Source organism: Electrona antarctica (genome assembly GCF_951216825.1).
Source record: "Electrona antarctica genome assembly, chromosome: 13".
NCBI lineage: Eukaryota > Metazoa > Chordata > Actinopteri > Myctophiformes > Myctophidae > Electrona > Electrona antarctica.
The window spans coordinates 3,433,922-3,461,917 of NC_136794.1; the positions used below are offsets into that span (position 1 = coordinate 3,433,922).

The 27,996-nt window shown below is 44.5% G+C and overlaps 1 protein-coding gene across 1 annotated transcript; it reads right to left on the reverse strand.

Annotated features, from left to right (window-relative positions):
• Positions 1–1,228: 1,228 nt before the first annotated feature.
• olig1 (oligodendrocyte transcription factor 1) lies at positions 1,229–27,868 on the reverse strand (the record flags this gene model as incomplete). Its single annotated transcript, XM_079518277.1, has 4 exons — positions 27,708–27,868; positions 2,483–2,678; positions 2,268–2,322; positions 1,229–2,142 (listed from the first exon to the last, which is right to left on the reverse strand). The coding sequence occupies exon 4, from the start codon at positions 2,108–2,110 to the stop codon at positions 1,229–1,231; it is 882 nt and encodes a 293-aa protein (XP_079374403.1). The 5' UTR covers positions 2,111–2,142; positions 2,268–2,322; positions 2,483–2,678; positions 27,708–27,868.
• Positions 27,869–27,996: the final 128 nt, after the last annotated feature.

Below are 27,996 nucleotides of genomic sequence, written 5' to 3' on the forward strand. Positions count from 1 at the left end.
GTAAAGTAACTATAGGTACTGTATTTATGTACATATGAGAAATTTGTACTTTACTTGAGTATTTCCAATTTCCAATACTTTTACTTCTACTCCACTACATTGCAGGTCAAAAACTTGTACTTGTAACTTTAGTTACAAAAAAAATCATTTTGATTAGAAAACATACTTTAATCACTTCAACCCTATACATTTCGGCCATTTGAAAATAGCAGATAAAAGACACAATGTGACGCATTGTGAGCTTCTAGATCGGCTGTTTTCAAAAGATTTTGTAGACATTTTGAACTTGTGAAATGGGACATTCTGCAATATGAGTGCATTCACTTTTAGTACTTTTCTTACATTTTGATGCCGATACTTTGTACTTTTACTTGAGTACATTTTGAATACGGGACTACTTGTAAGGGAGTAGTTCTACATTGCAGTATTGATACTTTTACTTAAGTGAAACATTTAAGTACTTTTTCCACCACTGTTGAAAGATAAATAGAGGCAAAGATGGAACCGGCCAGGGCTCAGAGGTAGAACTGTGTCATATTTTGTAGTAAGGTTTGGAGGGAGGGATATAAGAAGCTTCTCAACTGAACTAGGCCCTCGATCCGTAGCATCAGACTTTTATCATAATAATATTAATAATATTATCATCTCTAACGAGAGAGAACAACACATGGCAATGGCTGAGATGCTGAGCTAACTTTCTGCTGAGTGGACGAACACATGTGTGTTCACGTGTGTGTGCGTGTGTGCGTGTGTGTGTGCTCATCTATGCACACAGGTGGCACAATGCACAAATACTAGTCATCAATTAATTATAGGTGAACATGACATGACATCGATTGCTCGTATTCTCTCACAGCCACACTCATAGATGTACAACATGTCTCTCAACAATTCAATACATTTTTATTCCTGAAAATATGGAATGTTTATAGATTCATTCATGCATACTATTCTTCCAAAAGGAAATCAGCTTACAATATATAAAAACAGATCCATATAACGTTTCTAAGGGTCACCCAAAGGCAAAAAGTGTGAGTAATTACCGTAAAACACAAGGCACGAGTTAATTAAAAATGTTAGAAAAATAGCAATATCATAGAAAACAAACCCCATTGCATACTGTACATAAAGTCATCAAGTGCATTCATTTGTCGCTGTCATCTCTGTCCATAATAAAGTTAGACGCTTCGGTGGTGGTGGTGGGGGGGGGGGGATCCGCGGACGGACGTCACTTGGGGAACCTGGGACCCGGACTGGACCCGTGACTGAACCTGGGCAGCCTGCACACCCCACAGGGGCACAGCAGGGACCCTCCCGGCCCCCCTGCAGAGCCCCACTGCGACTCCATGGGGCCGGGCGGGGAGAGCAGGGGGCACTTCGAGGTAGAGGAGGAGGTCGCGGAGGAGGAGGAGGAGGAGGAAGCCGCCGCCGAGGCGAGGAGGGACTCCGGCGAGGAGAGGAGGAGCTGATGACCCGGGGCGGCAGAGATGAGGGGCCACCCTCCTCCCGCCGCGTGCAGCAGCAGCCTGGGCATCGGGCCCCCCGAGCCCACCCCCATGCCCATCCCCATCCCCACGCTCACCTCCCCGAGCAGCCGCCGCATCTCCTGCAGCGAGGAGCCCAGGAGGAGGATGTAGTTCCTGGCCAGCACCAGGGTGGAGATCTTCGAGAGCCTCCGTCCCGGAGGAGACGAGTGGGAGGAGTGAGAGGAGGAGGAGGAGGAGGAGGAGGAGGAGGCGAGCGGCGACGGCGAGGAGGACGGGCCGCCGCCGTAGGGCACCATGACCTCCCGCAGAGCGTCCATGGCCACGTTGAGGTCCTGCATCCTCCGCCGCTCGCGGCTGTTGATCTTCCGCCGCAGCTCCTGCTGCTCCTCGGGGCTCATCTCACGCTGAAGCTTGATGTTGTTGTTGTTGTTGGCCGATCTGTGATGCAGCATGGAGGGCCCGGGGGGGTCGACGACACGGGAGGAGCCGCCGGGGGGGCCGCCGAACACCCCCGGGGGGCAGCGAGGGAAGTCCTGGACGGAACCGGAACCACCAGGCACGCCACAGAGGGGTAGAGAGTGCTCCTGTTGTGCTCTGATCATGGGGTTCAGTTGAATGTTCATAGTCTTGTTAGTCAGTGGAGTGAGTCACTGGTCTTCAAGGTTCACAAAAAAAAAGATTTTTTTTTTAATTGAACAATGAATAATACAAAATATTCTGTCCAAAAACACAAATACAGGAGATCTAGTCCTTTGTGTGGAATACAATTCTTATGCTGACCTTCTCTCACAGCAGTTGAATGTTCATAGTCTTGTCAGTCAGTGGAGTCACTGGTCTTCAAGGTTCACACACAAAAAAAGAAAAGAAATCTTACAAAATGTCTTCACTGCAAGTTTTTGTAAGTTGAACAATGAATAATACAAAATATTCTGTCCCAAAAACACAAATACAGGAGATCTAGTCCTTGGTGTGGAATACAATTCTTATGCTGATACCTTCTCTCACACCAGGTGTGGCTGTAACTCCTGTGTGTTAAAACGATCCTCCTTGAAGAAGATAAGTGCCACCCTGCACAATATACAAGCGGTTGGCCTCGGCTGTCTTCTTTTGCTGTGCGGCGGGCGGGCTGTGCGAGTGTGTGGTTTTCCTGAAGGGCCAGCTCAGTTTTATCTCATTTCCACGGGAGCCCGTCTGCGTTGAATGACAGCTCACAGAGAGGAGAAGTGAGCTAAACGCTCCCCTCCTCACACACACACACACACACACACACCCACCTCGGCTCCAACTCCTCCCCAAGGCAAAAACGTGAGGCTGCTTTTTATCAACACACAGATGCATTCATATGATATCATCATACAGACACCCGCCATCCAGAACTCCAGTTAATTCATGAAAATCTATTAAAGCAACAAGAAAAGTCAAATGTGAAATGGAAAAGTGCGATCCATTGTGCTTTTTTCCCCCCTGTCCCCCGGCTTTTACAGAGCTTCTGAAAATCAGAGCTGACAGCCACTTAAGGCTCTCAGCAGGAGAGTCCTTATACATAACAGGCCATGCTAGGCGAGATAGCCGGGAGTCTCTCCCCTCTCTACAGTAGTAAGGATAAAGGATAAATGAGGACATTGTCGCTCTCACAAGCGGCTGGCATGACAAGACACTAGTGTCTTTTACAACAAGGCCTCCTGAGCAGAATCTGCTCCAGCCTCCATTCATTGCATGATGTGAGGTGACAAGGAAAAGGAACCCTGGAAGATTTTACAATCGAAAACTGTGCTCAAGTTAACTACAAACAACCGTGTAGTTAACACCGTGCTTTGAACAACAAAGCACGGTACTTGAAGGACCATAGTGACCTCAGTCCTCTCGTGCCAATTTGGAAACCTGCACTCTTTGATAAGCCCTATTTTATATTCAGTCATATGAAAATTCCACAAGCTTACAATATGTCGTGTTGTGAGTGTGTAAATCGCAATTTGGAAACTTAAAAAAAAACTTTGATGTTGAAAAATGTTGACACATTTTGAACATTTCCACCACTTGCCCAAACATAGGGATGTCGGTATATACGAAAGTGGCTATAATACGAACTCATTCGCAATCCATTAGCCTACGGAGAGTAGGTGTTAAATGGTATTAACATGGTTTTACAAGTCGTTCAGTTGGCTGCCAGTGAATAGCTACACGTCATTGTGTTATACGGGGGGAGCTAATTGACACTGTCGGGGGTTGGAGGTTATTGTCACTCAATTCTGAGTGGCCCCCGCTAACCAAACTGGGCTCGCAGAGGGTGAGAGAGAGAGAGCTGGGCACTGTTCCAGGCATGGCAGACGAGACAACGGGGCCAATTGACTCCGACGCCACACAGGTGAAGCTGCATGGCGTGTTGCAACTAAGCGAGTCAGGGCTGCGAGACCTCAGTTGTGCCATTCATGGGACGCACAAAAGGCCCTCGCCAGCATCGACACCATCATCACCATCACACATCCCGTCCGTTTTACTCTCAGTCCTATAGCCCCCCCCCCCTTTCCATAGAGACGCCCCCCCCCCCCACTCTTCTCACACACCACCCCCACATACAAACAGAAAGCAAGTTGTTTTGCCATGAAAGCAGAAGGACATGCGGAGGAGGAAGATCCTTTCTCTTCTTCTCCCCCCCCCCAGAGCCCCATTTTTCCATCTTGTCTTGTGCGGGAGTGAAAGATGCGCGCGGAGGCGCTTCCCGTCCCTTTCCCTGCCAGTGGTCCGGTGGCGTGCGGCTGGTGCTGTGATTGAAGCTGAATGGAGGGGGGGCTGCAGACGGACAGGAAAAGAGGGGGGGGGGGGGGGGGGGGTGTCGTGAAAAGGGGCCAGGCGGATGGCCCCAGCACCTGCAGGAGAACATAGTGCAGGCAGCCAGGATGAATGTGTGTGACTTTGTGTGTGTGTGACTGTGTGTGCGCGCGTGTGTGCGTGCCTGCGTCTGCGTGTGTCCGTTTCTGTGCGCGCGCATGTTCAATTTGATTTCTAGCCCCAACGTCTGACAATGACAAAACGCACACACAGGGCTCAGACGAACGGCGACGATGAAAGAAATCTATCTGAGATGCTTTTGACCCTCGTCGGAGAGACTGTGTGTTTTGTGCGGCGGAAAAATAAATCGGTTTGTGTGTCAAAAGAAAGGAGGCCACCTGCAAGGAGGGGGGGGGGGAGGGGGGGGAGGGGGGGAAGAAAGAACCTGGTGTCCACCAGAAAGCCACCCCCCCCCCCCCCCCCCCCCCCTCTCTTTCTCTCCCCTCCACCTCTTTTACGACAGGGAAGAAAAGTGGGTCTGATTTGGAGCAACAACAAAAAAAGGCCATGCCATGCAAGCACATCCGGCCTTCTCTCCCCGAGAAAATGGGAGCCCCAGCTTCCAGGGGCCTTTTGATGAGTCTGGACCAGGGCAGGAGCACCGGTGGCTTCAGGGCTAAGGGGGAAGACTAGCGTCTTTATGGGGGGGTGGGTTGCTATCCATCTGGGCAAAAAGCCGTCCGATGGTGGGGCTGCACCTGGGTGCTAAATGATGCATCTGTGTGAAGCCATTTCCTGGGGGGTGGCGGAGAGGAAGATGACTGAGCCAAATGATCCTGGGTCAAGCCAACCGTACAGGACGGGAAATACACCGAAAGCAATACCACAATCTGGAGATATAGTTTTTTGACTTTTTCCTTGTGTGCTACAATGAATGCACATGATTCCGATGGAAGTGATAAGAGCATAATGTGGTCTAATAGAGAGAGCATGAACGTTTTCCTATACAGGCAAAAATGATACAACAAAATCTATTTGGCTTTGAATCAGACGTGCACAGCAAAAGCTCTATTGTATTCTAAATAGAATATAGTTTTACATAATTACACACTCAAACCCCCGGCCTACCGATTATTGCCAGTATTGTCAGTTATGAAGCTTCACAACAATGTATTCGGGGACAAAATATTCTGTGAAAATTGCTGATCTATAAACTCACAATGCGATATTTTGTGTAGATTGAAACATGGGGCAAGGGGCATAGTGCTGCCAACGAATATTCCATATTCGAATGTAAAAAATAAAAGAATAATCAAATGTATTAAATAAAAAATTAAAGAATATAAAAATAAAAAAAAATTGCTTTGTGTGAGTTCTGGCGAGACTCTGTGCCACGTAAACTAAAACATTATACAAAAATGTGGCTATTAAGATGATTATGAATCATTAATTTGATCTTGCAAGAGCGCATTTCTCAGCACCAACCCATACAGGACCGGACCATAAAGAAAGAGAAAGTTTTACCGCATATTAGGCTGCAATATTCACATACAGTACATTCAAAATCATTTGAAATTCGTTCGAATCCATGTGGTGTTTTAAAAGGAATATTCGAATGTCATTTTTGGCCAATTCTGGCAGCACCTAGAGGGGCATAGTATGTATGGAGCCCTTGGAAATCCGGTGAACAAAGTATAAGGTGGTTAACTCTAACCAGTGAACCACATTCTGACCAGTGTTGTTTTCGTCGACTAAAACCAAGACGAAAAATGTTCGTCGACTACCTTTTTTCCACACAAAAACAAAAACTACATGGAAACGAAGTTATGGCGACTAAAACTAAATATACTGACAATTTCGTCAACAAATAAAAACTAGACTAAAATGTTAAGAAGGGATTATATAGTGGACAAGAGATCCAGTACAAGTCCTTTTACACTTTTGGTTGCATGCTGAAAATAGCCGATCTACAAGCCCACAACGCGTCGTGTAGATCGGCTATTTTCAGCAAGTGAAAAAACAGTCATTATGACAGGCCCGCCAAAATACATTTTGTTCGACTAAATCAACTGTAGATGTTGGGTGACGGGAGCGCACTCGCCTATTAGTTTGCATTGCACCGTGCGCTCAGTGCGTTATTTTCCGAACGCGCCCTTAGTCGACTACAATCTTATGATATTTAGTCGACTAAAACTAGACTCGCACTAAAACATTCCAGGTGACCAAAATGTGACGTGAAAAACTATTCAAGAGAATATGACTAAAACTAGAATCCAAATTTGCTGCCAAAAACAACACTGATTCTGACTGCTGGACAGTGCTGGTGCAGCACTCAACCATACCTCCTGCTTAATGGAGTCAATTAAAAGTAACGAGGTATGTGATTGAGCTCTTTGTAGTCTAGGTGTGAGGAGGACTCACCACATTATCATCAATTGAAGGAGTCATTCCAAATTGGACGTGATTAAAGGACAAACAATAAAGGAAAAAAGGCCCCTATATATTCCTGCATCCTCGTCTGCTGGCCCTTAATACGCTTGCTTATTGCTATTAACGTGATTCTGAAGGAAGACAGCATGACAAATAAAAGATCTTCTGGCTACTTTCTTCTACTACATGAATAATGGAGAGACTTCTCCATCTGTATATGAAGGTCAAACCAATCATGCTAACTACATGTGTCCCACGTGCCAAAGCCACAGCAACGCTGGAGACTATTTAGCGCTCAAAACAAATACCTTGCGGCAATGCTGCTCACAGAAAACAACACGACCCAAAACAGCCTTATTGTGTTTTTCAAAGTGCAAAGAAAATCTAATGAGAAATTAACAGATGCCAATGACTAAATTTCCCCCATGTGTCCCTGTGGGTAAACAGGTGCAAAGAGGAGTGACAATGGAAATATAACAAGCCCGGGCTTTTTCAGAGGGAAATGTCTGTGTCGCATCAAAGCCAGAGACAGAGGACAGACTTGTCTAGCTGTTCCCCCCCGATTTCTTCTCTATGGGGCCTATAGCCAAGGATATGAGAAGATTACAAGCTGTTAATAAGGTGGAACCAATCGGCCGAAGGCCTGCTTTTGTCCTTCCCAGCATGCTTTGGGAGAGCTGGCCTGGGATTCTGGGCATTTGGTGCTGAGCACAGGGTGGTAGGGGGTGGTAAAGGTGGGAGGAGGCGTGAGGCTAACCTCTGGGGGTCTTTTGTGAAATGGAACCAAAATGCTTTGCTCTCAATAGCAGCGCACACTCCGTTGGTCACGGCTGGTTAAATACAGATGGACGTTTGCCACATTCATGTTTTCTGTTGCTAACTGCTCCACTGACACGCCTGTCATTTTAAATAAAAAAAAGAGGTTGCGCATCAGCAATGGTTCTCTCAGCGGAGTGCAAGACCAGGGTTGCCAAGTCTGCTTATTTCGCACAACTTTTGACTTATTCTAGTCGCAGATTGCGTCTGGTGTCTCTACTTTTAAGCCCTGGCTAAAGTATGTGTGTAATAGTATAATAAATGACCAAAACATTCATTATTAGTGACATACATCACATTCATAATGATAAATGCATCAAATCTTTTTTGGGGGGGATTATATGGCCATATAATTGGGCTTGTTTTGGCTTGTTTTTTTTGTTTTGTTTTTAAGCGAGATTTGGCTTTATTTCTCTCGCAAGACATTTTGGCTTGTTTATGTTGGTGGGTTGGCTTATTTGTCTCACGAGAGATGGCAACACATGTGCTAGACCCAAAATCCAGTATACATCAAAAGTAGGAATCGAAAGAATCCCCAAAACGTAGCACCTTCACATTTTCAAATAGATGTACAAAGTACAAAGTACTCATTTCATTTCCACCATTTTTATTGGCACACACCAACAAAACGAACATTGAGTTGATTAAGTTCTGGAATTTCGTTTGACAGTTTGTATTATGACCTCAATGTATCGCTTTCAGTTGAATTGTTTCAACAATGCAGATACAAGTTGTTTTCAGCTCTGAAAATGAATATAAGTTCAGAATACTGTTGAAACCTCATCAGCGCAGATGGCGCTCTGTGAAACAGCATATTAGTTAAAGCAGTGGTTTTCAACCCTTTCCATATAAAGTCCCATTATTGTCTCCACCAGGCCGAAGGCATGGGGAGAGAGTATGTTTTGCACTCCGTCCGTGTGTGTGTGTGTGTGTGTCCGTCCTTCCGTCCTTCCGTCCGTCCGTTATCAGCTAATCTCCGGCACCGTTGGCCCGATCCATGCCAAACTGTGCACACACACTCCCTGGATGCCAACGACGAACCTCTGCCCCAAATATTCCTCAACGGCCAGTTATAGCGCCACCATGAGGCCGATTTAGGCAAAACACATTAATTTAGATAACTCGTACACATTTTATCCATACATCACACAATTCGGTATACACCATCTCCATAGTCATGTGATCAACACAGATCTGCACAATTTCCCATCTTCCATCCTGATTGGCTAAGATTGGCTTCCAAAACTCACATTATTGGTCCGTTTCGAACAAAATGCCACAAATCACAAACACAGTGTCCAATTTCCATGAAATTATACACGCACATTTCCACTAGGCCGAGGACGACATGCCACTATTTTTTTCCCAAATCAGCCTCACGGTGGCGCTATAACAGGCCAATTCCTGTTTTTAACTGCATCGACAATTTATGTATGTGCACTCCCTAGAGACCATGGAAAAACATTTTCCCTGCATCCCTCCACATCTGCCGGTTATAGCGCCACCATGAGGCCGATTTCTGCAAAACACATTGTTTATGTTAGTCGCACAGATTTCATCCAAATCTCACGCAAATCGGTACACATGATCTCTGTAGTCATGTGATCAAGACGAGCCTGTTGGATTTCTCAGATTCTACACTGATTAGCTAAGATTGCCTTCCAAAGTTTTCAGGAGTAGCCCGTTTTGTACAAAATGCTGCACATGTCCTGCTCATCCAGAATTCTATCCTCAGAGATGCTATGAGTGATCTGGCTCTGCATTTCCTCAACAAAATGAAGAAAATTGTTGCAAGAAACAAACAAACAAAAAAATATGTTTATATTACTCCTAAACATTTTGCCAAACATCACACACACTCCTATCCTCCTGGTGGAGACCTGTGCCCAGAAGGGCACTTTTTCTAGTTTATTCTGCATTTGAGCCACGGACCACCGTTTGATGACATTTAGCCTCTCAGACCCCAAACTAAAGAATATTTGGTTGTCGTTGGGTAAGATTTTGTCCACAATTACATCCATGCTGTATTGATGTTGGTACCATTGATCAAAAATAACAATAGTTCTACATTCTCTAATTGTGTAGACTTCTTGTACATTAAGTAATGCAGATGTTTAACAATAGTTTAACTCTTGAGAGCGTTAAATGAAACCAAATGTAATGGACCCGTCAGGGTCCATTACATTTGGTTTCATTTCATGCCTTTAACTCAAGAGTTAAAGGTCTAACTCTCCAATGTGATCATTTAGCTGGGGACCACCTGGAACCCCCCTCAAGGACCGCTGGTGGTCCCCGGACCACTGGTTGAGAACCACTGAGTTAAAACATGGGGAGCTCCTTCTTGCATGCCCCCCCCCCCCCCTCCTCCCCCAGACACCCCTCAAAAGCCCCCAATTCCATTTAACCGTGACATTGATTGATTCACAGGATCTCAACATCCAGAGACATCCTTGTCCCCCAGTTCAACACACTGGAGCTTCTTCTCGCCGCAGGGGAAAAGCCAGGCCAAGGGGAAGCCCAATTAAACCCTCAACAGGCCCAACTGGCATTCACAGCACAAGGCCATGGGTGGCTTTACAGAGGTTATGTCTGCCTGTATAGAGGAGGGCGGTGCAGAGCGACGCAAATCACTGTTAAAAGGTGAAGGCTGGCAGTGGTGTGATGGATGAGAGGATTCACACACAGTCACACACCCCAGAAATTTGACTTTTTTGAAAATGGGAGTTGGGATATGAAGGGGGGGGGGGGAAAGGGGTTGGCTTGGGAATGTCACACCAACAAAAAAAAAAAAAAAAAAGACAGGACATGTACAAAAGTGGCAGGGCCAGTTTCATACCCTATGCCATTAGGCTCTTTAAAACACATTTTGTGCCCAAGACGTCTGTGGACGTCCTTGGTATTACCGCACGGGCATAGCCCAAGACGTCTGTGGACGTCTTTGAAAAAAAATATATATATATATATTTATTTTTTTATTAAAAAAAAATCAAAAAAATCAAAACAATGATTATTATTTTGTTTAATACTTGGTGCCAAAGTTTGTGTTTTCGCCATTGAGAATGCATTTGGCGTTTAAATTAAATAACTCAGAAAACATTTCAAAGTAAAAAGTTCCAGCATGTGTCTCCACAGTCAGCTGAATTATAAAAAATGTGAATGGATTTTCTAGGTGAAAGTGATTTTTGGGCAATTTTGCGTGGGCTCTCAATGTGTTAATAAGAGTATACAGCCCTAACTAACCCCTCAAAAAACCCTCGCCTGGACTAATTGTGTTAATCCATCCGCCCCCCGTGTTACTTCTGACATTCACTCCTACCCCACAAGGCAAAGAGATGATTTTGAATTACCTTTTTGTCGCACTTCCAAACATCAATCTTTCATCAAATTTAGAGGCCCTCATCTATGGAATTCCCTAGATGCTTCACTTAAATCCTCTTTATCCTTGTCAATATTCAAAAAACATCTAAAGAAATATCTTATTTCTTCCTCTCCGTAGATTACATGATTTACTTTGATGTGTTATATTTTCTTTCGTGTGTTTGTTGTTTGTATTGTTTATTTCCCTTTTTTTGTGCAGTCTGTGTTTTTTTATTTCTTTATTGCACATCTGCCCCCCTTTCCCAAACTTGTAGACTTTTGTATTGTTCTTAATTGAACTTTTAATCTGTTTTAAATCAATGACCTCATACAGGAAAGGATTCCAAAAAAGCCAGCTGGCTTCTTCCTTTCCTTGCATTGTATTTTTGTTTTTTGATATGTATTGTCTATTTTTTGTACTACATGCTAAATAAATAAACCTAAAACCTAAACCCCCTCCCCCCTGAACACACACACACACACACACACACACACACACACACACACACTTTAAAACGTGTTTATATTGTCTATAGTATTGTCTTTTTTGTGGTGTATTTTATCATGTTATCCGTACTGACCTAAGCAAAATGAATTTCCCTTGGATAATAAAGGATATCCATATTTATTTCTATACACAACAAAATATAAAAAGAGGAGGAGACAAGAAACCCATTGAAGGGCTACGAGGCCTCTACCTATGTAGAACAACAACATTAAAAACATTAGTTATTAAAATGTTTGAAAATGGAGTTGGGGGTGTATGTTTAAATAAAAAAATCATATTTTAACCATGTTGAGTTAGTAGTCAAGGCTAATGCTGTAGCTGTTATTTTCTTCTGGAAAAGGGTGATCTAGGGAAGGGACACATTTAGCACTTTGAGATTCAAACGAATGTAAAGTGTGTTGTAAATAAAATCCATCATCATCATCATCATCATCATCATGACTAAAAATACAATCCCAGAGTTTTCAAAAGTGTCACTTTTAGCCCGTCCAGACTAAAAATACAATCCCAGAGTTTTCAAAAGTGTCACTTTTAGCCCCGTCCAGACTAAAAATACAATCCCAGAGTTTTCAAAAGTGTCACTTTCAGCCCCGTCCAGACTAAAAATACTATCCCAGAGTTTTCAAAAGTGTCCCTTTCAGCCCCGTCCAGACTAAAAATACAATCCCAGAGTTTTCAAAAGTGTCACTTTCAGCCCCGTCCAGACTAAAAACACAATCCCAGAGTTTTCAAAAGTGTCACTTTCAGCCCCGTCCAGACTAAAAATACTATCCCAGAGTTTTCAAAAGTGTCACTTTCAGCCCCGTCCAGACTAAAAATACAATCCCAGAGTTTTCAAACCGAAACGCCGTGTGTGCTACAGTGTTGATTTCGTCGACTAAAACTAAGACGAAAAATGTTCGTCGACTACCTTTTTCACTGAGGAAAACTAAATGGAAACTAAATGAAAACTAAGCTATGATGACTAAAACTAAGACTAAATATATCGACAATTTCGTCAAGAAATAAAAACTACACTAAAATGTCAGGAAGGGACTAGTGGACAAGAGATCCTGTATAAGTCATTTTACATTTTTTTGCATGCTGAAAATAGCAGATCTACAAGCTCACAACGTTGTGAGCTTGTAGATGGTGTAGAATTTGTAGAATCTGTGTAAAATCTGCCATTACGACGGCATCAAGGCCCGCCAAAATACATTTTAGTTGACTAAAACTAGACTAACACTAAAACATTCCAGGTGACTAAAATGTGACTAAAACTAAATGAAAACTACCGGTATTCAAAAGACTGACTAAAACTAAAATCAAATTTTGATGCCAAAAAACAACACTGGTGCACTAGTGTTTTCAAAAGTCTGTAGTGTCGGGGGGCCAGACACTCGCGTCGCCACTCAATAGAAGTTGACAAAAAAAAGACACATTTACGTTGAATTGTTATTGTGAAAACCATACCAGTGAAAGATTATATAAAAATACGCTTGTTAAAAAGGTTGTGGTGTGCCTTTAAAACCTTTTGTAACCATAAAGACTGGTTGGTAGAAATGGTTAAAGAGGTTAACATGTTGACCGGCTCTTTACTATTCATGCGGGACAAGCCTTGAACCTGACCGTTGTCGTGATAATTCTGAGGAACGTGTCTGGACGTCTCCAACAAGTGAAGATAAATGACTGAACAAGGGTGTGGGCGAGGCGGAATGGAACACCATTACCCTCTCATCCATCTTCTGCCAGTAGAAGTACTCTCTCCACCTGTCAGCATAAGTCTGCGTGCGTGCGTGCGTGCGTGCGTGTGTGCGTGGGCATGTATGTGTGTGTGCACGCGTGGGTTTTTGCGTCCATGCACTCTTGACCTATGGCTTGACCTATAGTGTCTTTGCATTAGTTCGCAACACATCGCATCGTATGACTATGCTGCTATTTTCTTTTCTTTTTATGCCACGATTTTCCAACCCCTTTTTCCATGTCAATTATCTAATGTAATCCTGGGCGCTACACTTCCTCTGCCAAACGGGGGGTGGGGGGGGGGGGGGCAGCGGACAGACCTCATGCTTCCTTCTATGCATGAGGAGTCCAAGCTGCTTCTTTTCACCTATCACTGGGGGGGGGGGGAGTTTCCCCGGCCGGACGTAGCGCGTGGAAGGAACACGTTATTCCGACCAGTTCTTTTCCCCTCCATCTATAGGCGCCCCGGCTGGCTATGGGGGAGGCTATGCTGCTATTTTCAAAATAATCTTGGAAACATTCGCACACAAATCCTGGCCCATGGTGGGGGTCACTGCTGGCACAAAATATTCCAATTCCAGATTGGGGTCCACGGCCAAATGCATATTGCATGACACACGTTACATCACACACACACACACACACACACACACACACACACACACACACACACACACACACACACACACACACACACACACACACACACACACACACACACACACACACACACACACACACACACACACACACACACACACACACACTGACTTCACTTGCCTGCATCGAGAGAGGTGGACAGTGGACACATCTGTCACTCAGCCCTTGCTGAGAGGTGCACTGAGCTGAGCTCCCACCACTACAGTTGGAGGCCATCGATATTGTCCTTTTCTTTTTGCTGAGATTTGCGTGATCTGAATAGCAGATCTACAAGCTCATAGCGCGCCACTCAGTGGCGCGCTATGAGCTTGTAGATCTGCTATTTTTGAAAAATCGTGAAAATATTTATTTCAGAAAACTGGAGGATTTAGAAGGATTTTTTAAAATTTTGATGTCAGGCCTAAATGGGTCAAACGATAAGGGACAATATCGGTGGCACCCAACTGTATGTTTGCCATCTTTTCCTCGCTGCCGTCCTTCTCCAGGAGGTCGGCTCATTGACCTCCCAATGCGAGGCACTCCTCAGAGCCTCTCCCAGCAGATAATCCTCCGCTAAAGACCAGAGAAAGCGGGCCGTCGTAAATAGCCTCCCACCGTATACTCCTCGCTCTCCAATCTCTTCCTCCACTCCCATCAACCTTGACAGATTTTCTGTCCGAGCTCCCATTGACCCCCCCCCCCCCCCCCCGCTGATTGTCACAACCTATTACAACTCATACCAGCAAAACGTTATCTGGGATTATTATGCACGGTAGAATGTGTTAACGAATTGAAACCGACTTTATCAATGTTAGAAAAGTATCTTGCCACTAACAAATTATTGTTCCAATCTGGCTTCAGAACATCCCACTCCACTGACACATGCCTTCTCTATTTGAGCGACCACATCAAACAAGAGGTGGATGCTGGCAAATACTGCGGCATGGTCATGCTGGACCTCCAAAAGGCTTTTGACACCGTGAACCACTCCATACTGGTTAACAAGCTTAAAGCAATTGGTTTCGATAGCACATCAGTGAGCTGGATGCAATCCTACCTGGAGGGGAGAGAAACAGATGGTGGAAGTGAACGGAACACTGTCCCCCCCCCCCTCCCAGTGAGCTGTGGCGTTCCACAAGGAAGCATACTAGGGCCTCTACTGTTCCTAATATATGTAAACGACATGACTTCAGCTTGTGACTGCAACTTGTTCCTGTTCGCAGATGACTCGGCACTGCTGGTCTCGGACAGGGACAAACTGCAGGTTGAAAATGCCCTCAGCTCTGAACTCGGTAGAATCTGCACCTGGCTCGCTGATAACAAACTATCTTTACACCTGGGAAAAACTGAATCCATTCTCTTTGGATCTAATTGTAATCTCAGCAAGGCAAATGGCTTCTTGGTTAGAGTGGGTGACAATGTTATCACACGTAAAGATGAAATTACCTACCTAGGTTCCATCCTGGAGGCTAATCTTTCCGGTGATAAAATGGCCACCAACGTAATCAAAAAAGTCAACCAAAGAACAAGATTCCTTTACAGGATCTCCTCACTGGTCGACAAAAACACCTTGAAGACCTTAACAGGAGCCCTCGTACAAGGCTTCTTTGACTATGCATGCACCTCCTGGTACCACAGCACCTCAAAGGCCCTTAAAACTAGGCTCCAGACTTCCCAAAACAAACTGGTCAGGCTCCTACTTGGCCTCACCCCCCGAACCCACCTCACCCCTGCCCACTTTGACAGACTGTCATGGCTTAGGGTTGGCGACAGAGTACAGCATCTTGCAATGGGTCTGGTCCACAAGATTCGATACTCATGTACCTGTCTAGATACTTCCTTAATGTTAACGAAGTCCACACCCACAACACCAGTAGCCTGGTTAATAAACCAGACCGAATCAGCCGTTGGCACAGTGTTGTGTGATATTAGTCTGGCTTATTAGCCAGGCTACAACACCAGAGGGAGTGCAACGAACCATGTACAACCCAGATTCGGCACAAACAAGGGACTAAATTATTTTCGCTCCTATGCCACCAAAATGTGGAATGCCCTACCAACAGTCATTAAGACATGCGAATCCCTTGACTCCTTCAAAACCGCTCTCAAAGGGCACCAACGGATGGCTGCAATTCGAAACTGGCCCCCGTAAAATCTGAATCTCCCCCCACCGCCCCCCCCCCCCCCCCCCCCCCCCACCCCTTTCCCCTCACTGTATATGTTTCTTTTCCCTTTTTACCTCCATTATGATGAATTCCTGTTCTGTTCTTTGTCTATATAGAAGTGTCTATTTGTACGTCTCTAAATGTATGGTGGACCCTGTTGTAAACAAGTGTAATGCTTAATTGGGTCGTCCACTCACAGTTAACAGCCTTTGTATTGAGTTTGTGCTTGTAAATGTACTGTAATTCTGCAAACTGTTAATACAATAATCAATCAATCAAAGAGAAGGTGTGCGCGAAGATGGTTTGAGCGCACAACAGCGCTAATTCGATTTACGACTCGATGCACTTGGGGCAGGCAATTTAGAGAGGACATATGTCGCAGGGCAACGTGATACCCACTATCGGTTTCATAGGGAGAAACCTGTGAGCGCAAATAATTAGCTTAACCATTATCAGACATTTCTGTGATCATATACAGACACATCTTTCAGTCATGTTGTTCATTACGCGGCACCTTTCCATTTTTGACTATCGCGTAAATGAAATGAAATGATTACTATATTTACCCAGGGTATCTGGGCTAAGCTCAAGAACTTGACACATCTTTCAGTCATGTTGTTCATTACGCGGCACCTTTCCATTTTTGACTATCGCGTAAATGAAATGAAATGATTACTATATTTACCCAGGGTATCTGGGCTAAGCTCAAGAACTTGTTTCCAGCCAGGCCCTGCTCATAGAACACATTTCATCGTAGTGGTTCAATGCCTTGTTCAAGGGCACTTCAGCGGTGGTAATTTTAACGTGTCGGACCGCTGATTCGAACTGGCGACCTTCCGGTATCAAGACCGCTCCGCAATCTGTTCGGCCACCGCTGCCAGCGTACTTTCACTACACCAGTGGTTTTCAACCAGTTGTCCTTGAGGGGGGGGGGGGGGGGGGGGACCCACCCAGCTATAAATGATTCCAGGTGGTCCCACCCAGCTATAAATGACGGAGAGTTTGTAACCAAATGGACCCGTAATAGTTCTTTAACTTTTGAGAGTGTAAAACGCTCTCAAGAGTTAAATCATGAAAGGATCCCTGCATGGCTAATATACGACAAATGTGTCTTAAAACATTATTTGCCCTCTATAACTATTTTTTTTAAATAAAAACACCTTAAATATTTGATTTCTTTCATAAATAAGAAAAGGGACTGTTCCTGTTGCAAGTTGATGATGTCATATGCCCATGTGTGGTCCAGCCCTATGGAATTATGGAATGCACGTGCTAATAAAAAACTATTTTAAATATTACTTTGATGCTCATATTAACTTTAGGAAGTATTACCGGTAAGTTGTTTTTTATTAGCATGTGCATTCCATACTTTATATTATAGGGCTGGACCACACATGGGCATATGACATCATCAACTTGCGACGGGAGCAGTCCCTATTGAGTGAAAGATTCTCTATTTATGAAAGAAATAAAATATTTAAGGGGTTATTATTTTATTTTTTTAAATGTTTTTTTTTGTGGCTTTCACCTTTATTTTATATTTTTGGAGGGACAGACAGTAGGCTGACAGGAAATGGGGAGAGGGATGGGGGGGGGAGACATGCAGTAAAGGCCATTGGGATCGGGAGTCGAACCCGCGGCACACTGACTGGACAGACTGGATTACCAGCCAAGGTGCCTGGACCACTGAGCCATGGCCCAGGCCAAGGTGTTATTATTTTGTAATTTTAGTTATAGAGGGCAAATATAATGTTTTAAGACATATTTGTCTTATTAGCCATTATACTTAATTTACAAGAAGAATTAGAGAACAGAATTGTGGACAAAATCCTATCCAACGGTAATTAAGTCTCAAAAGTCTCATCAAATGATTCCGTGGCTGAAATGCTGAAAAAATAACGGGCCTTGATATGATAAAGGTTGAAAACAACTGCGCTACACGAATTACCATCACCGAAAAAAGCTCACAGGACGCTTTATAGGGTTCATGTTGCTAAACTGACACTCAGTGATGTTTTTGGCAGCAAATTTTGATTTTAGTTTATAGTCATAGCATTTTCAATATAGTTTTCATTTAGTTTTAGTCACATTTTAGTCACCTGGAATGTTAGTCTAGTTTTAGTCAACTAAATATCATAAGATTTTAGTCGACTAAATCTACAGTTGATTTAGTCGACTGTTTTTACACTTGCTGAAAATAGCCGATCTACAAGCTCACAACGCGTCGCAGCGCAACACGCGTTGTGACCAAGTGTAAAATGACTTATACTGGATCTCTTGTCCACTAGTCCCTATAACATTTTAGTCTAGTTTGTATTTGTTGACGAAATTGTCGGTATATTTAGTCATAGTTTGGCTTAAGTTTTTATTTCGTTATGTCGTTTTTGTCAGTGAAAAAAGGTAGTCGACGAACATTTTTCGTCCTAGTATTAGTCGACGAAATCAACACCGCTGACACTGCCGTGCATAATGTGTCTCATTCTAATAAAGCTCTGGGCTTTGCCTTCACACCCTGTCATGTTTGTTGGCCCCTTTGTCCAAACGTCCCAGCTGCCACCAACAGTCATGAGACTCCGGAGTTGGCAAGGCCAGTGAGAGGTGACAGACGTGTTCATGACATGGTCACCCAAACCATATGGGACGTCATCCCAAATGGTATACTGATAGGCTGCTCCCCAACGCGCGCACGCACGCACGCACGCACGCACGCACGCACGCACGCACGCACGCACGCACGCACGCACGCACGCACGCACGCACGCACGCACGCACGCACGCACGCACGCACACACACACACACACACACACACACACACACACACACACACACACACACACACACACACACACACACACACACACACACACACACACACACACACACACACACACACACACACACACACACACACACACACACACACACACACACACACACACACACACACACACACAATCCCCCTCCTTCTCTCATATCATAATGTGCCCCCATATCACACAGCCGTCTGGTAATCTGAAGGTCCCTGGTTGGAATATGGATCGAGGAGGTCCTTAATGCGTAAGACACTGTTCCCCAACCCACACCCTGAGTGCACGATATAGCACCCACTGCTCCTAATAGTTAGGATGAGTAAATAATACAGAGGACAAATTCTAGGTAAGTGAAAAAATGTTGATTGGCAAATATACACTGACAGCACCAACAACAAGAACAACAACACATAGGCAGGCAGAGATACATGTTGTGTGTCAGTCTGCATGTCACTCTGATTTAGGGTTTTCGCGAACAAATCACAGCAATGATGAAGACCGTATAGGTCGGAACATGTCGGTTGAATAAAGTTTTCCTTCTTTTTAACCTTTAAGTGTGCCCGGATCTCCGCTTTGTTCTATAAATCACAGCAATTGTTCAGTAAATTGTGGTTCTGTTGCATGGCCGTGTGATTTTTTTATTTATTTTTTATCTTAAATAATGCCAATGCCAAATAACAATTGTCCACACTAGAGCGTTGCAGTCCCGCCCCCTCGAGAGACCCGGAAAAGAATTCCCCGTTCATTTTCCTCATAGACTTTTCAAAAAGTATTTATTTAAAGACGTTTACGCCGCGGACAAAGCCAACTCGAGTTGTGACAAATCATGACAATAAACACAATGTTTTGGGCCGAACAAAGAATTTGTTGTTTTTCTTCTTTGTATTTATTTGTTTGGTCCGAAATAGTGTGTTTGTTGTCATGATTTGTCACAACTTGAGTTGGCTTCGTACGACGCTTAAAAAGGTCTTTAAATAAATACTTTATGAAATGTCAATATGGGGAAAATGCATTGGGAATTATTTCCTGGGCCTGACGTCGTCGTGAAAGGGGGCGGGACTGCGACGCTCTATATCTCATCTTGATCCTCTCTATAGAGTGAGGTATTGTGACGAGAGCAACTCTCATGTGGTCACTGCAGGCCTGCCCTGTATGATTGCGTGCTTATGTATAAGTGTATATGTCTACTGAGGTTGGGGGGGGGGGGGCAGGTGCTCGTGGCACCCCCATAGGTCAGTCCCCTGAATGGCATTTAGGAGGCCCCCAGGCCCCCAAAATTTGTCGTCTTCTCTGTCCGCTGCAGCACCTCGCTGGCCCCCGTGGGCTCCCAGTTGCACCCCCTCTGAGACCTCTGTGTCTGTGGAGTTGGGCTGATTCATGTTCCCCGGGGCCGCCCTGTTGCTCTCCTCGGGTTCACTTTGATGTTTAATCCTATCCTGGCTGTGTCCCTCTTTCATTACGACAGAGCCGCTCGGCCGGTCATGAATATCCAAAGGTCCGCTTACTTGACAGGATTATCCCCCTTTTCAAAGCACATTGGGGACGATTCTTCAAGCCCCCCAAAAAAAAAAAAAAAAACACACACTCAATGGAGATCCTTTGCACTCTTGGCTTTCTTTTCTTTGACTCTCCTTCACTCTCTCCCTCTCTCTCTCTCTCTGTCCTCTTTCTGTCTTTGTCCACGCCAGGCCGTTCGTAAACACATTGATCCACCGTATCAGGCAGTTCATCTGCTCCCCTTCATAGACTTTCCAAACACACGTTGTGCACGTTCATGCATGTAGACAGGATCACACACAAACACACATGCGCCTGCACGCGCGCGCACGCACGCACGCACGCACGCACGCACGCACGCACGCACGCACGCACGCACGCACGCACGCACGCACGCACGCACGCACGCACGCACGCACGCACGCACGCACGCACGCACGCACGCACGCACGCACACACACACACACACACACACACACACACACACACACACACACACACACACACACACACACACACACACACACACACACACACACACACACACACACACACACACACACACACACACACACACACACACACACACACACACACACACACACACACACACACACACACACACACTTTGATATTATTTTCCTTTCCAATAGGTGAGGAATGATATAACAGTATCATTCAGTCAATGTACTAAGATTACAAGCTCCTGGGTTATGCACGCACACATCCCTTGAATATTTCATACAGTATAGTCAAAACGTCGAGGCACTGCGTTCACGAGGTGATATGGGCATGGCGATATGGAGAAGATCAGTCAAATACCACCGAAATAACACGTCGGTTCTAATACTGTAACGTTGCCGCACAACACTCACACAACAAGCAGACAGTCTTCAGGCGTGCTGTATTTCCAACGTGGAATTTATTTAGAAGTCATTTAGAAGTCACAGTGTATTCATGGCTTGCGCGCCAACCGGGAGCTTCACCACAGCCTTCACTTCCTGTCCGTCCCCATAACCAGTCCCGTGTCCCCTAGATAATGTGTCCGGCTGTATGGCAGACACATTACAATATGTCAACTTATCAAGATGGAGCTCTAGTCGTCATGTATAATGACAGTTAACTAGTCGTGCATATTGCATTCCATTACCGAGTACAGAATCATGCTGCCATCTTCTTTATCCATATAGATGTGTGTGTGTGTGTGTGCTCATGTGTATATGCGTGTGTGTGTGTGTGTGTGTGTGTGTGTGTGTGTGTGTGTGTGTGTGTGTGTGTGTGTGTGTGTGTGTGTGTGTGTGTGTGTGTGTGTGTGTGTGTGTGTGCGTGCACATGACATACCGCGGAGTAAACACGAATCCCATGGGAATCTTGTTTCCTCCGAGGCTTCCCCCTAACGACCTCCTAAGTCTCATATTCATCGGCTGATGATCCCTTAGAGACTTTTTTTATTCCGTCATTAGCATTAAGACCAATAGTTTATTGTTCGGGGCTGCAACTGATGCAGCTCTTCTGTTTGCTCATGTTCTCTGCGTCTCATTGTCCGTCTCCTGTCTCTAGCTTCTGTCTCTCTCTCTCTCTTTCTCTCTCTCTTTCTCTCTCTCCACCACCTTTGATGCATCGCACCCATCCTATAATCCTTTCAGCTAACAGAACACGATGTGTGTGTGTGTGTGTGTGTGTGTGTGTGTGTGAGGCTCAACGGGCTGTACATCTGTGCAATGTTTTGGGAAGGGTTTAAGTCCAGTGTAAGTTTGTGTCCGACTCACGGCCCCGCTCTTCTGTCTGGAGTTATGAATATTCAAGCTGACAGAGTATCAATTTGAGGAGTTTTGGGATCAATGGGTGAGTCGCCGTGGCACAAGCTGTTTGATCGCATGCAGTCTAGGAGGCTCGGAGGCCATGCAGCCACCATTAGCCAATCTGCTATGGGGGAAGAGGAGCGACTGTGGCGACTGTGGCTCAAGAGTTAGAGCAGGTCATCCAATGATCAAATGGGTCGGCGGTTCGAATCCCGGCTCCTCCTGTCTACATGTCGAAGTGTCCTTGGGCAAGACACTGAACCCCAAATTGCTCCCGATGTGCAGGTTGGTACCTTGCATGGCTTCCGCTGCAATCGGTGTATGAATGTGTGTGTGTGAATGGGTGAATGTAATGCACAATCTATGTAAAGCGCCTTGGATAAAGGCGCTATATAAATGCACCATTTACCATTTAGGAGAAGATCCTCTGTAGGTTTACTACCAAATGGATATGTCTTGTTGGTCATAAAATACCCCTACTGATATTAGCGATAGAAATGCTTTCTAAATTGACGTTATATTGTGCCCACGTGTATAGGCCTATATCATCAGAAAATACTCATGTATGTTTGTAAATGGCTTTTCTTGAAGGCCGTCTTGGGGTGTAATTAAGAAGGAGAGGTTATTTTGTTAAAGTGTGCAGGCCCAATGAGACAGAATTATGGGAAGTGTGTGTGTGTGTGTGTGTGTGTGTGTGTGTGTGTGCGTGTGTAGGGGCCTAGGGGGGGGGGTGGGTCTAATTAATTTTGAAACGTGATACCTCGTGATCCCCATTAACTGCTAGAGTAATTGCATTTCATACAGAGCAAATGGTGTAGATGGGCTGGGCTCTGACGGAGGGAAAGCAGATGTTTGTAAAAGGAGACAAGCTGTCTTAAATCTTGTGTCTTTTTAATGTTGTCATTCAACATAATTAGCATTTTTTCCCCCCACTTTTCACAAACAGGACAATCCGTATTTGTATAGGTATTGGTCCACACTGTCTGTCAGGCACTTTATATGTCATTCTGAGTGGAGCAACGTTGGTCCAATACATATAGCCTCTTTGATGAAATGAAATGAAATGAAATGAAATGATTACTATATTTACCCAGGGTATCTGGGCTAAGCTCAAGAACTTGTTTCCAGCCAGGCCCTGCTCATAGAACATTTCATCGTAGTGGTTCAATGCCTTGTTCAAGGGCACTTCAGCGGTGGTAATTTTAACGTGTCGGACCGCTGATTCGAACTGGCGACCTTCCGGTATCAAGACCGCTCCGCAATCCGTTCGGCCACCGCTGCCACCAGGAAATGAATGGAATAATGCACAGATACAGTAGGGTACAGCAAGAGAGCAATATTATACTGAAAGTGCACAGTACAATCCCGAGTGGTCAATCAATGGTCATTTAACCCATTTTTACCCTATGTCAGCGGTGCTCAATATTTCATGTCAAGGATCCCAAAAAATATATGTAATTGGCCACCGACCTCCATCTGAAAATATGTTGTTCCAGGGACCTCCCCAGAAGCAATGATTTGAGTTAAAAACGTTGAAAACGTCTGGAAGAATATATATTCAAAGATTTGAGGCACATTTTTTTTTAAATAGCAGACCTACAAGCTCGTAGTGTCGTGCTACGAGCTTGTAGATCTGTTATTTTTCAATAGCTAAAGTATAACGTAATGCTTAAAACACCAAAAGGGGTTCCCGCCCAAAATGAGTTAACTCTGATAAGCCTTTTCCACCGGCTGGCTCCCAATGGGAACCGGTTCAGTTATTTGTGGTTCTTACTAGTTCATGAGCCAGAACTCCAACGTTGAGTGTGCAAAACCATACCTATATTAAATTGTTATCACCATGAAACTTCCCCAGTTGATTACTTATACACGAAGACAATGATGTATTGTATTACACATTTTTAATGTTTAACTATGCAAATGAGGCATTATATAGGAAAATGTGCAAATATGAAAAAGCTACTACTGTGGAAGGGTTATCATATATTAATTTACTTATATTGATCCTATAAACAATTTAATATAGGTATGGTTTTGCCCACTCAATTCATGATTTACGTTCCAATTTTGGAGCTCTGGCTCATGGACTAAGAACCAAAAAGAACTGAACCGGTTCCCATTGGGAACCAACCGGTGGAAAAGGGGTCTGAGTGTAACCTTACCTTATCACCTAGAACTGGAGTATAAATATGCCTTTAGGGTCCAGAAATTCCAGGAGGTTTAATATACACAGCAGTTTAATATACAGCTCCATCTCAACGAATTTGAATATTGTGTAAAAGTTAATTTTTTCCCCTAATATAATTCAAAAAGTGAAACGTTTATATATTCTCAATTCATTGTGCATAAAGTGAAGTATTTAAAACCTTTTTTTTTAAGAATCTTGATGATTATGGCGTACAGCTCATGAAAATCAAAAAATCCTATCTCAACAAATGTTACGAGACCACTAAATATATATATATTTTTAAACGAGAAATGTCGACCATCTGAAAAGTATATTACTGTATGCAGTCAATACTTGGTCTGGGCTACTTTTGAACAAATTATTTCATCAATGTGGCGTGGCATGGAAGTGATCAGCCTTTGTCACTGTTGAGGTCTTATGGAAGCCCAGGTTTGCTTTGATAACAGCCGTAAATGCATTTGTATTGTTGAGTCTCATGTCTCACACGGTCACCTTCCACTTGACAATACTATGACTATAGATTCTCTGTGGGGTTCAGGTCAGGCCAGTTCGCTGGTCACTTGAGCACAGTAATACCATGGTCAGTACACCAGTTACTAGTAGTTTTGGCACTGTGGGCAGGTGCCAAATCGAGCTGGAAAGGAAAATTAGCATCTCCATGAAGCTTGTCAACATACTGAAGCACAATGTACTCTAAAAAGAAGGCTGTGTTGAAACCATTGTTACAGTTGGAGGCCATCGATATTGTCCTTTTCTTTTTGCTGAGGTTTGCGTGATCTGCGCAAAAGGACAGTTAACCCATTTTGGGCGGGAACCCCTTTTGGTGTTTTAAACATTGTTATAATTTAGCTATTGAAAAATACCAAATCTACAAGCTCATAGCGCGCCACCGAGTGGCGCGCTACGAGCTTGTAGGTCTGCTATTTTTGAAAAATCGTGAAAATATTTATTTAGGAGGAGGATTTAGAAGGATTTTTTAAAATTTTGAGGTCAGGCCTAAATGGGTCAAATGATAAGGGACAATATCGGTGGCACCCAACTGTACATTTTCACTGTCAGTGGATCAACACCAGCGGATAACATGGCCAAAGTCCTCACTGTGTTTTGTCAACAATGTCAACAATGTCCAGAGTCTCAACACAACCATCTATTATGATGTACTGTGTGCCTCCGTACATTGACAAGCTTTACGTTGATGAACAAGAAGTAAAGTAAACTAGAAGAAGTAAAGTGAACTAGAAGATGTAAAGCAGAAGAAAGTAAAGTGAAGTACAGAAGAAATAAAGTAAGGTAAAATAGAGAATAGAGAAAACAAAAAGGTTTTCCTGACAGACTGAAGAATCCAAGTCGACCCCCACATTCATGTGCAAGCAGACAAAGTGGTCAGTATGTGTCTTGTTTGTAAGCCTTATTGTGAAGATTGTGTATCACTGGATGCAACTGTAAGAACGTCCAAGTTTAATGTCTTGTTTCTTGTCTTGTTTTGTATGTCAGTTCTAACGGTGTTTTACAGCATGGTGTTAAGGTGTTTTACAGCATGGTGTTAAGGTGTTTTACAGCATGGTGTTAAGGTGTTTTACAGCATGGTGTTAAGGTGTTTTACAGCATGGTGTTTTAATAACATGGTGTTAATAATAAACAGCAGTAAAAAAGAAACTCAGAGACTCGTGCGGCGGATGCAGGGCGGCACAGATAGATAGATAGATAGATAGATAGATAGATAGAGCACCAAATGGGTGGGCACACATGCTGTCACTGACGGGGGTCCCGTTGACCACCTGACATCAAAGTAACCAATGGTTCCGTTTGTAGACTGCTACACACGTAATCTGAGTTCCCCAGCTCTGACATGCAAACGGGAGGGGTGAGAAACTACTATTGGACACCACACGCGCGCGCACGCACGCACGCACGCACGCACGCACGCACGCACGCACGCACGCACGCACGCACGCACGCACGCACGCACGCACGCACGCACGCACGCACGCACGCACGCACGCACGCACGCACGCACACACACACACACACACACACACACACACACACACACACACACACACACACACACACACACACACACACACACACACACACACACACACACACACACACACACACACACACACACACACACACACACACACACACTATTGAATTGTATTTGGTCTCAAAGTATCCCCAAATTCAAAAAACACAGGAACTTACATCTAATTCACCCCACCGACGTCAAATTCTACACACGCGTTCCACCCCCCCCACAGGGAGTGCAGTGCCCGGTGTCGAGTCCGTCGGATAGCCGGTTGTACAGAACCAGTACAACAGCCTCTGCCCGGGCTCTGGACCTGATCACCCCTATATCTCCATATGGAGCATGGCCTGTTCTGACATCACAACCCTTCATATTTGGGCATGCTTGACACAGAACTCCATATAGGAATAAAGGGCCATAGAGAGACACATACAGAAATCTCCATATATGGGCCACAGTCACAGACAGATGGGCTGAACTTAGCCGCAATTTGCAACTCTAGATATTCTAGAAAAATCCCCCGTAGACATGTTATGAGCTACTTTCTGTCAAGAAATTCTGTGCAAGTGATTCTTTTTCTAAGTGCTGGAGTTTGGAAGCGCTCGTCGTAAGTCACTGAACGTCCCTGCATGCATCTGTTTCGCATTTGCACATAATGCAGGAGGCAGCAGCGCGACCCCTTAATACAAACGAGCGCTTCCAAACTCCAACATTTCTTCTTCTTGACAGAAAGTAGCTCATAACATGTCTACGGGGGATTTTTATGAAAAACAAGCTCGGCAGATTGAAAGAGAATAATTCAAGCTTGGACTACAGCTGCAATGTTGGTGAGTTTAACGTTGTGTAAGATAAGCAGATCGCAAACGCAAAATGATGAGTGGGGAGTCAATGGAGGGTATTGCAACTCTAGATTCATCCCATTATAAAAAAATCTAGAGTTGCAAATTGCGGCTAGGCTGAACTGGTACTCTGACACGGGTACAACGGGTATTGCAATTGGAGCATGGAACCTCCTACTTCCCAACTTCCATCGTTACCGACTCAGTGCTCTACAGCCAGGCACCACTGGACTATTGAAAGGACAAGGGCACCCACTTTAATGGCTGAAACTATATACCCGTCATTTTCCAATGTTAAAAGCAAACGTGATAAAATAAAAGTATCAAATCCCCAAATTCACCAGAACACACAAAATGACATCTAATCAGTTAGAAAGTTTCTGGGGACCCCCCCAGACCCCTCACAGTGTACAATGTTGATTAGGTAGCCCTGACACACACGCACACGTGCGCACACACACACGTGCGCGCGCACGCACGCACGCACACACACACACACACACACACACACACACACACACACAGCTAGTATAGGCTGTATAGCCTATCAACTAGCTTCCAAATTCCAAAATAGCACTCAAATGACAGCCGCACAACCAATGAAAATCCATTCGGCCTTACAATTATTACAAATGTGTGTATGACCTTTGATGTCTTCAATCGAGTAGTAGGCTTAATCCATAATCAAGGGCGTAGGCTACGGTACACTGTTGTGGAGTTTGTCGGGCCCAGTAAACTGTTTTAGCTCCTCCTCCAGGGATGCACATGTATGCTGAGTGACTTCATTCCAAAAACTTTGCAATAGACTTTTGGCATTGTGAGGCTGACACATTTTAGGCTCAGAGTGGCTTCTCGTTTGTATATAATCATAAACAGAGACGCTAGTTTCCGTCACACTTTCCGGGGTGAAGAAAAACGAATCTTCAATCTGCCG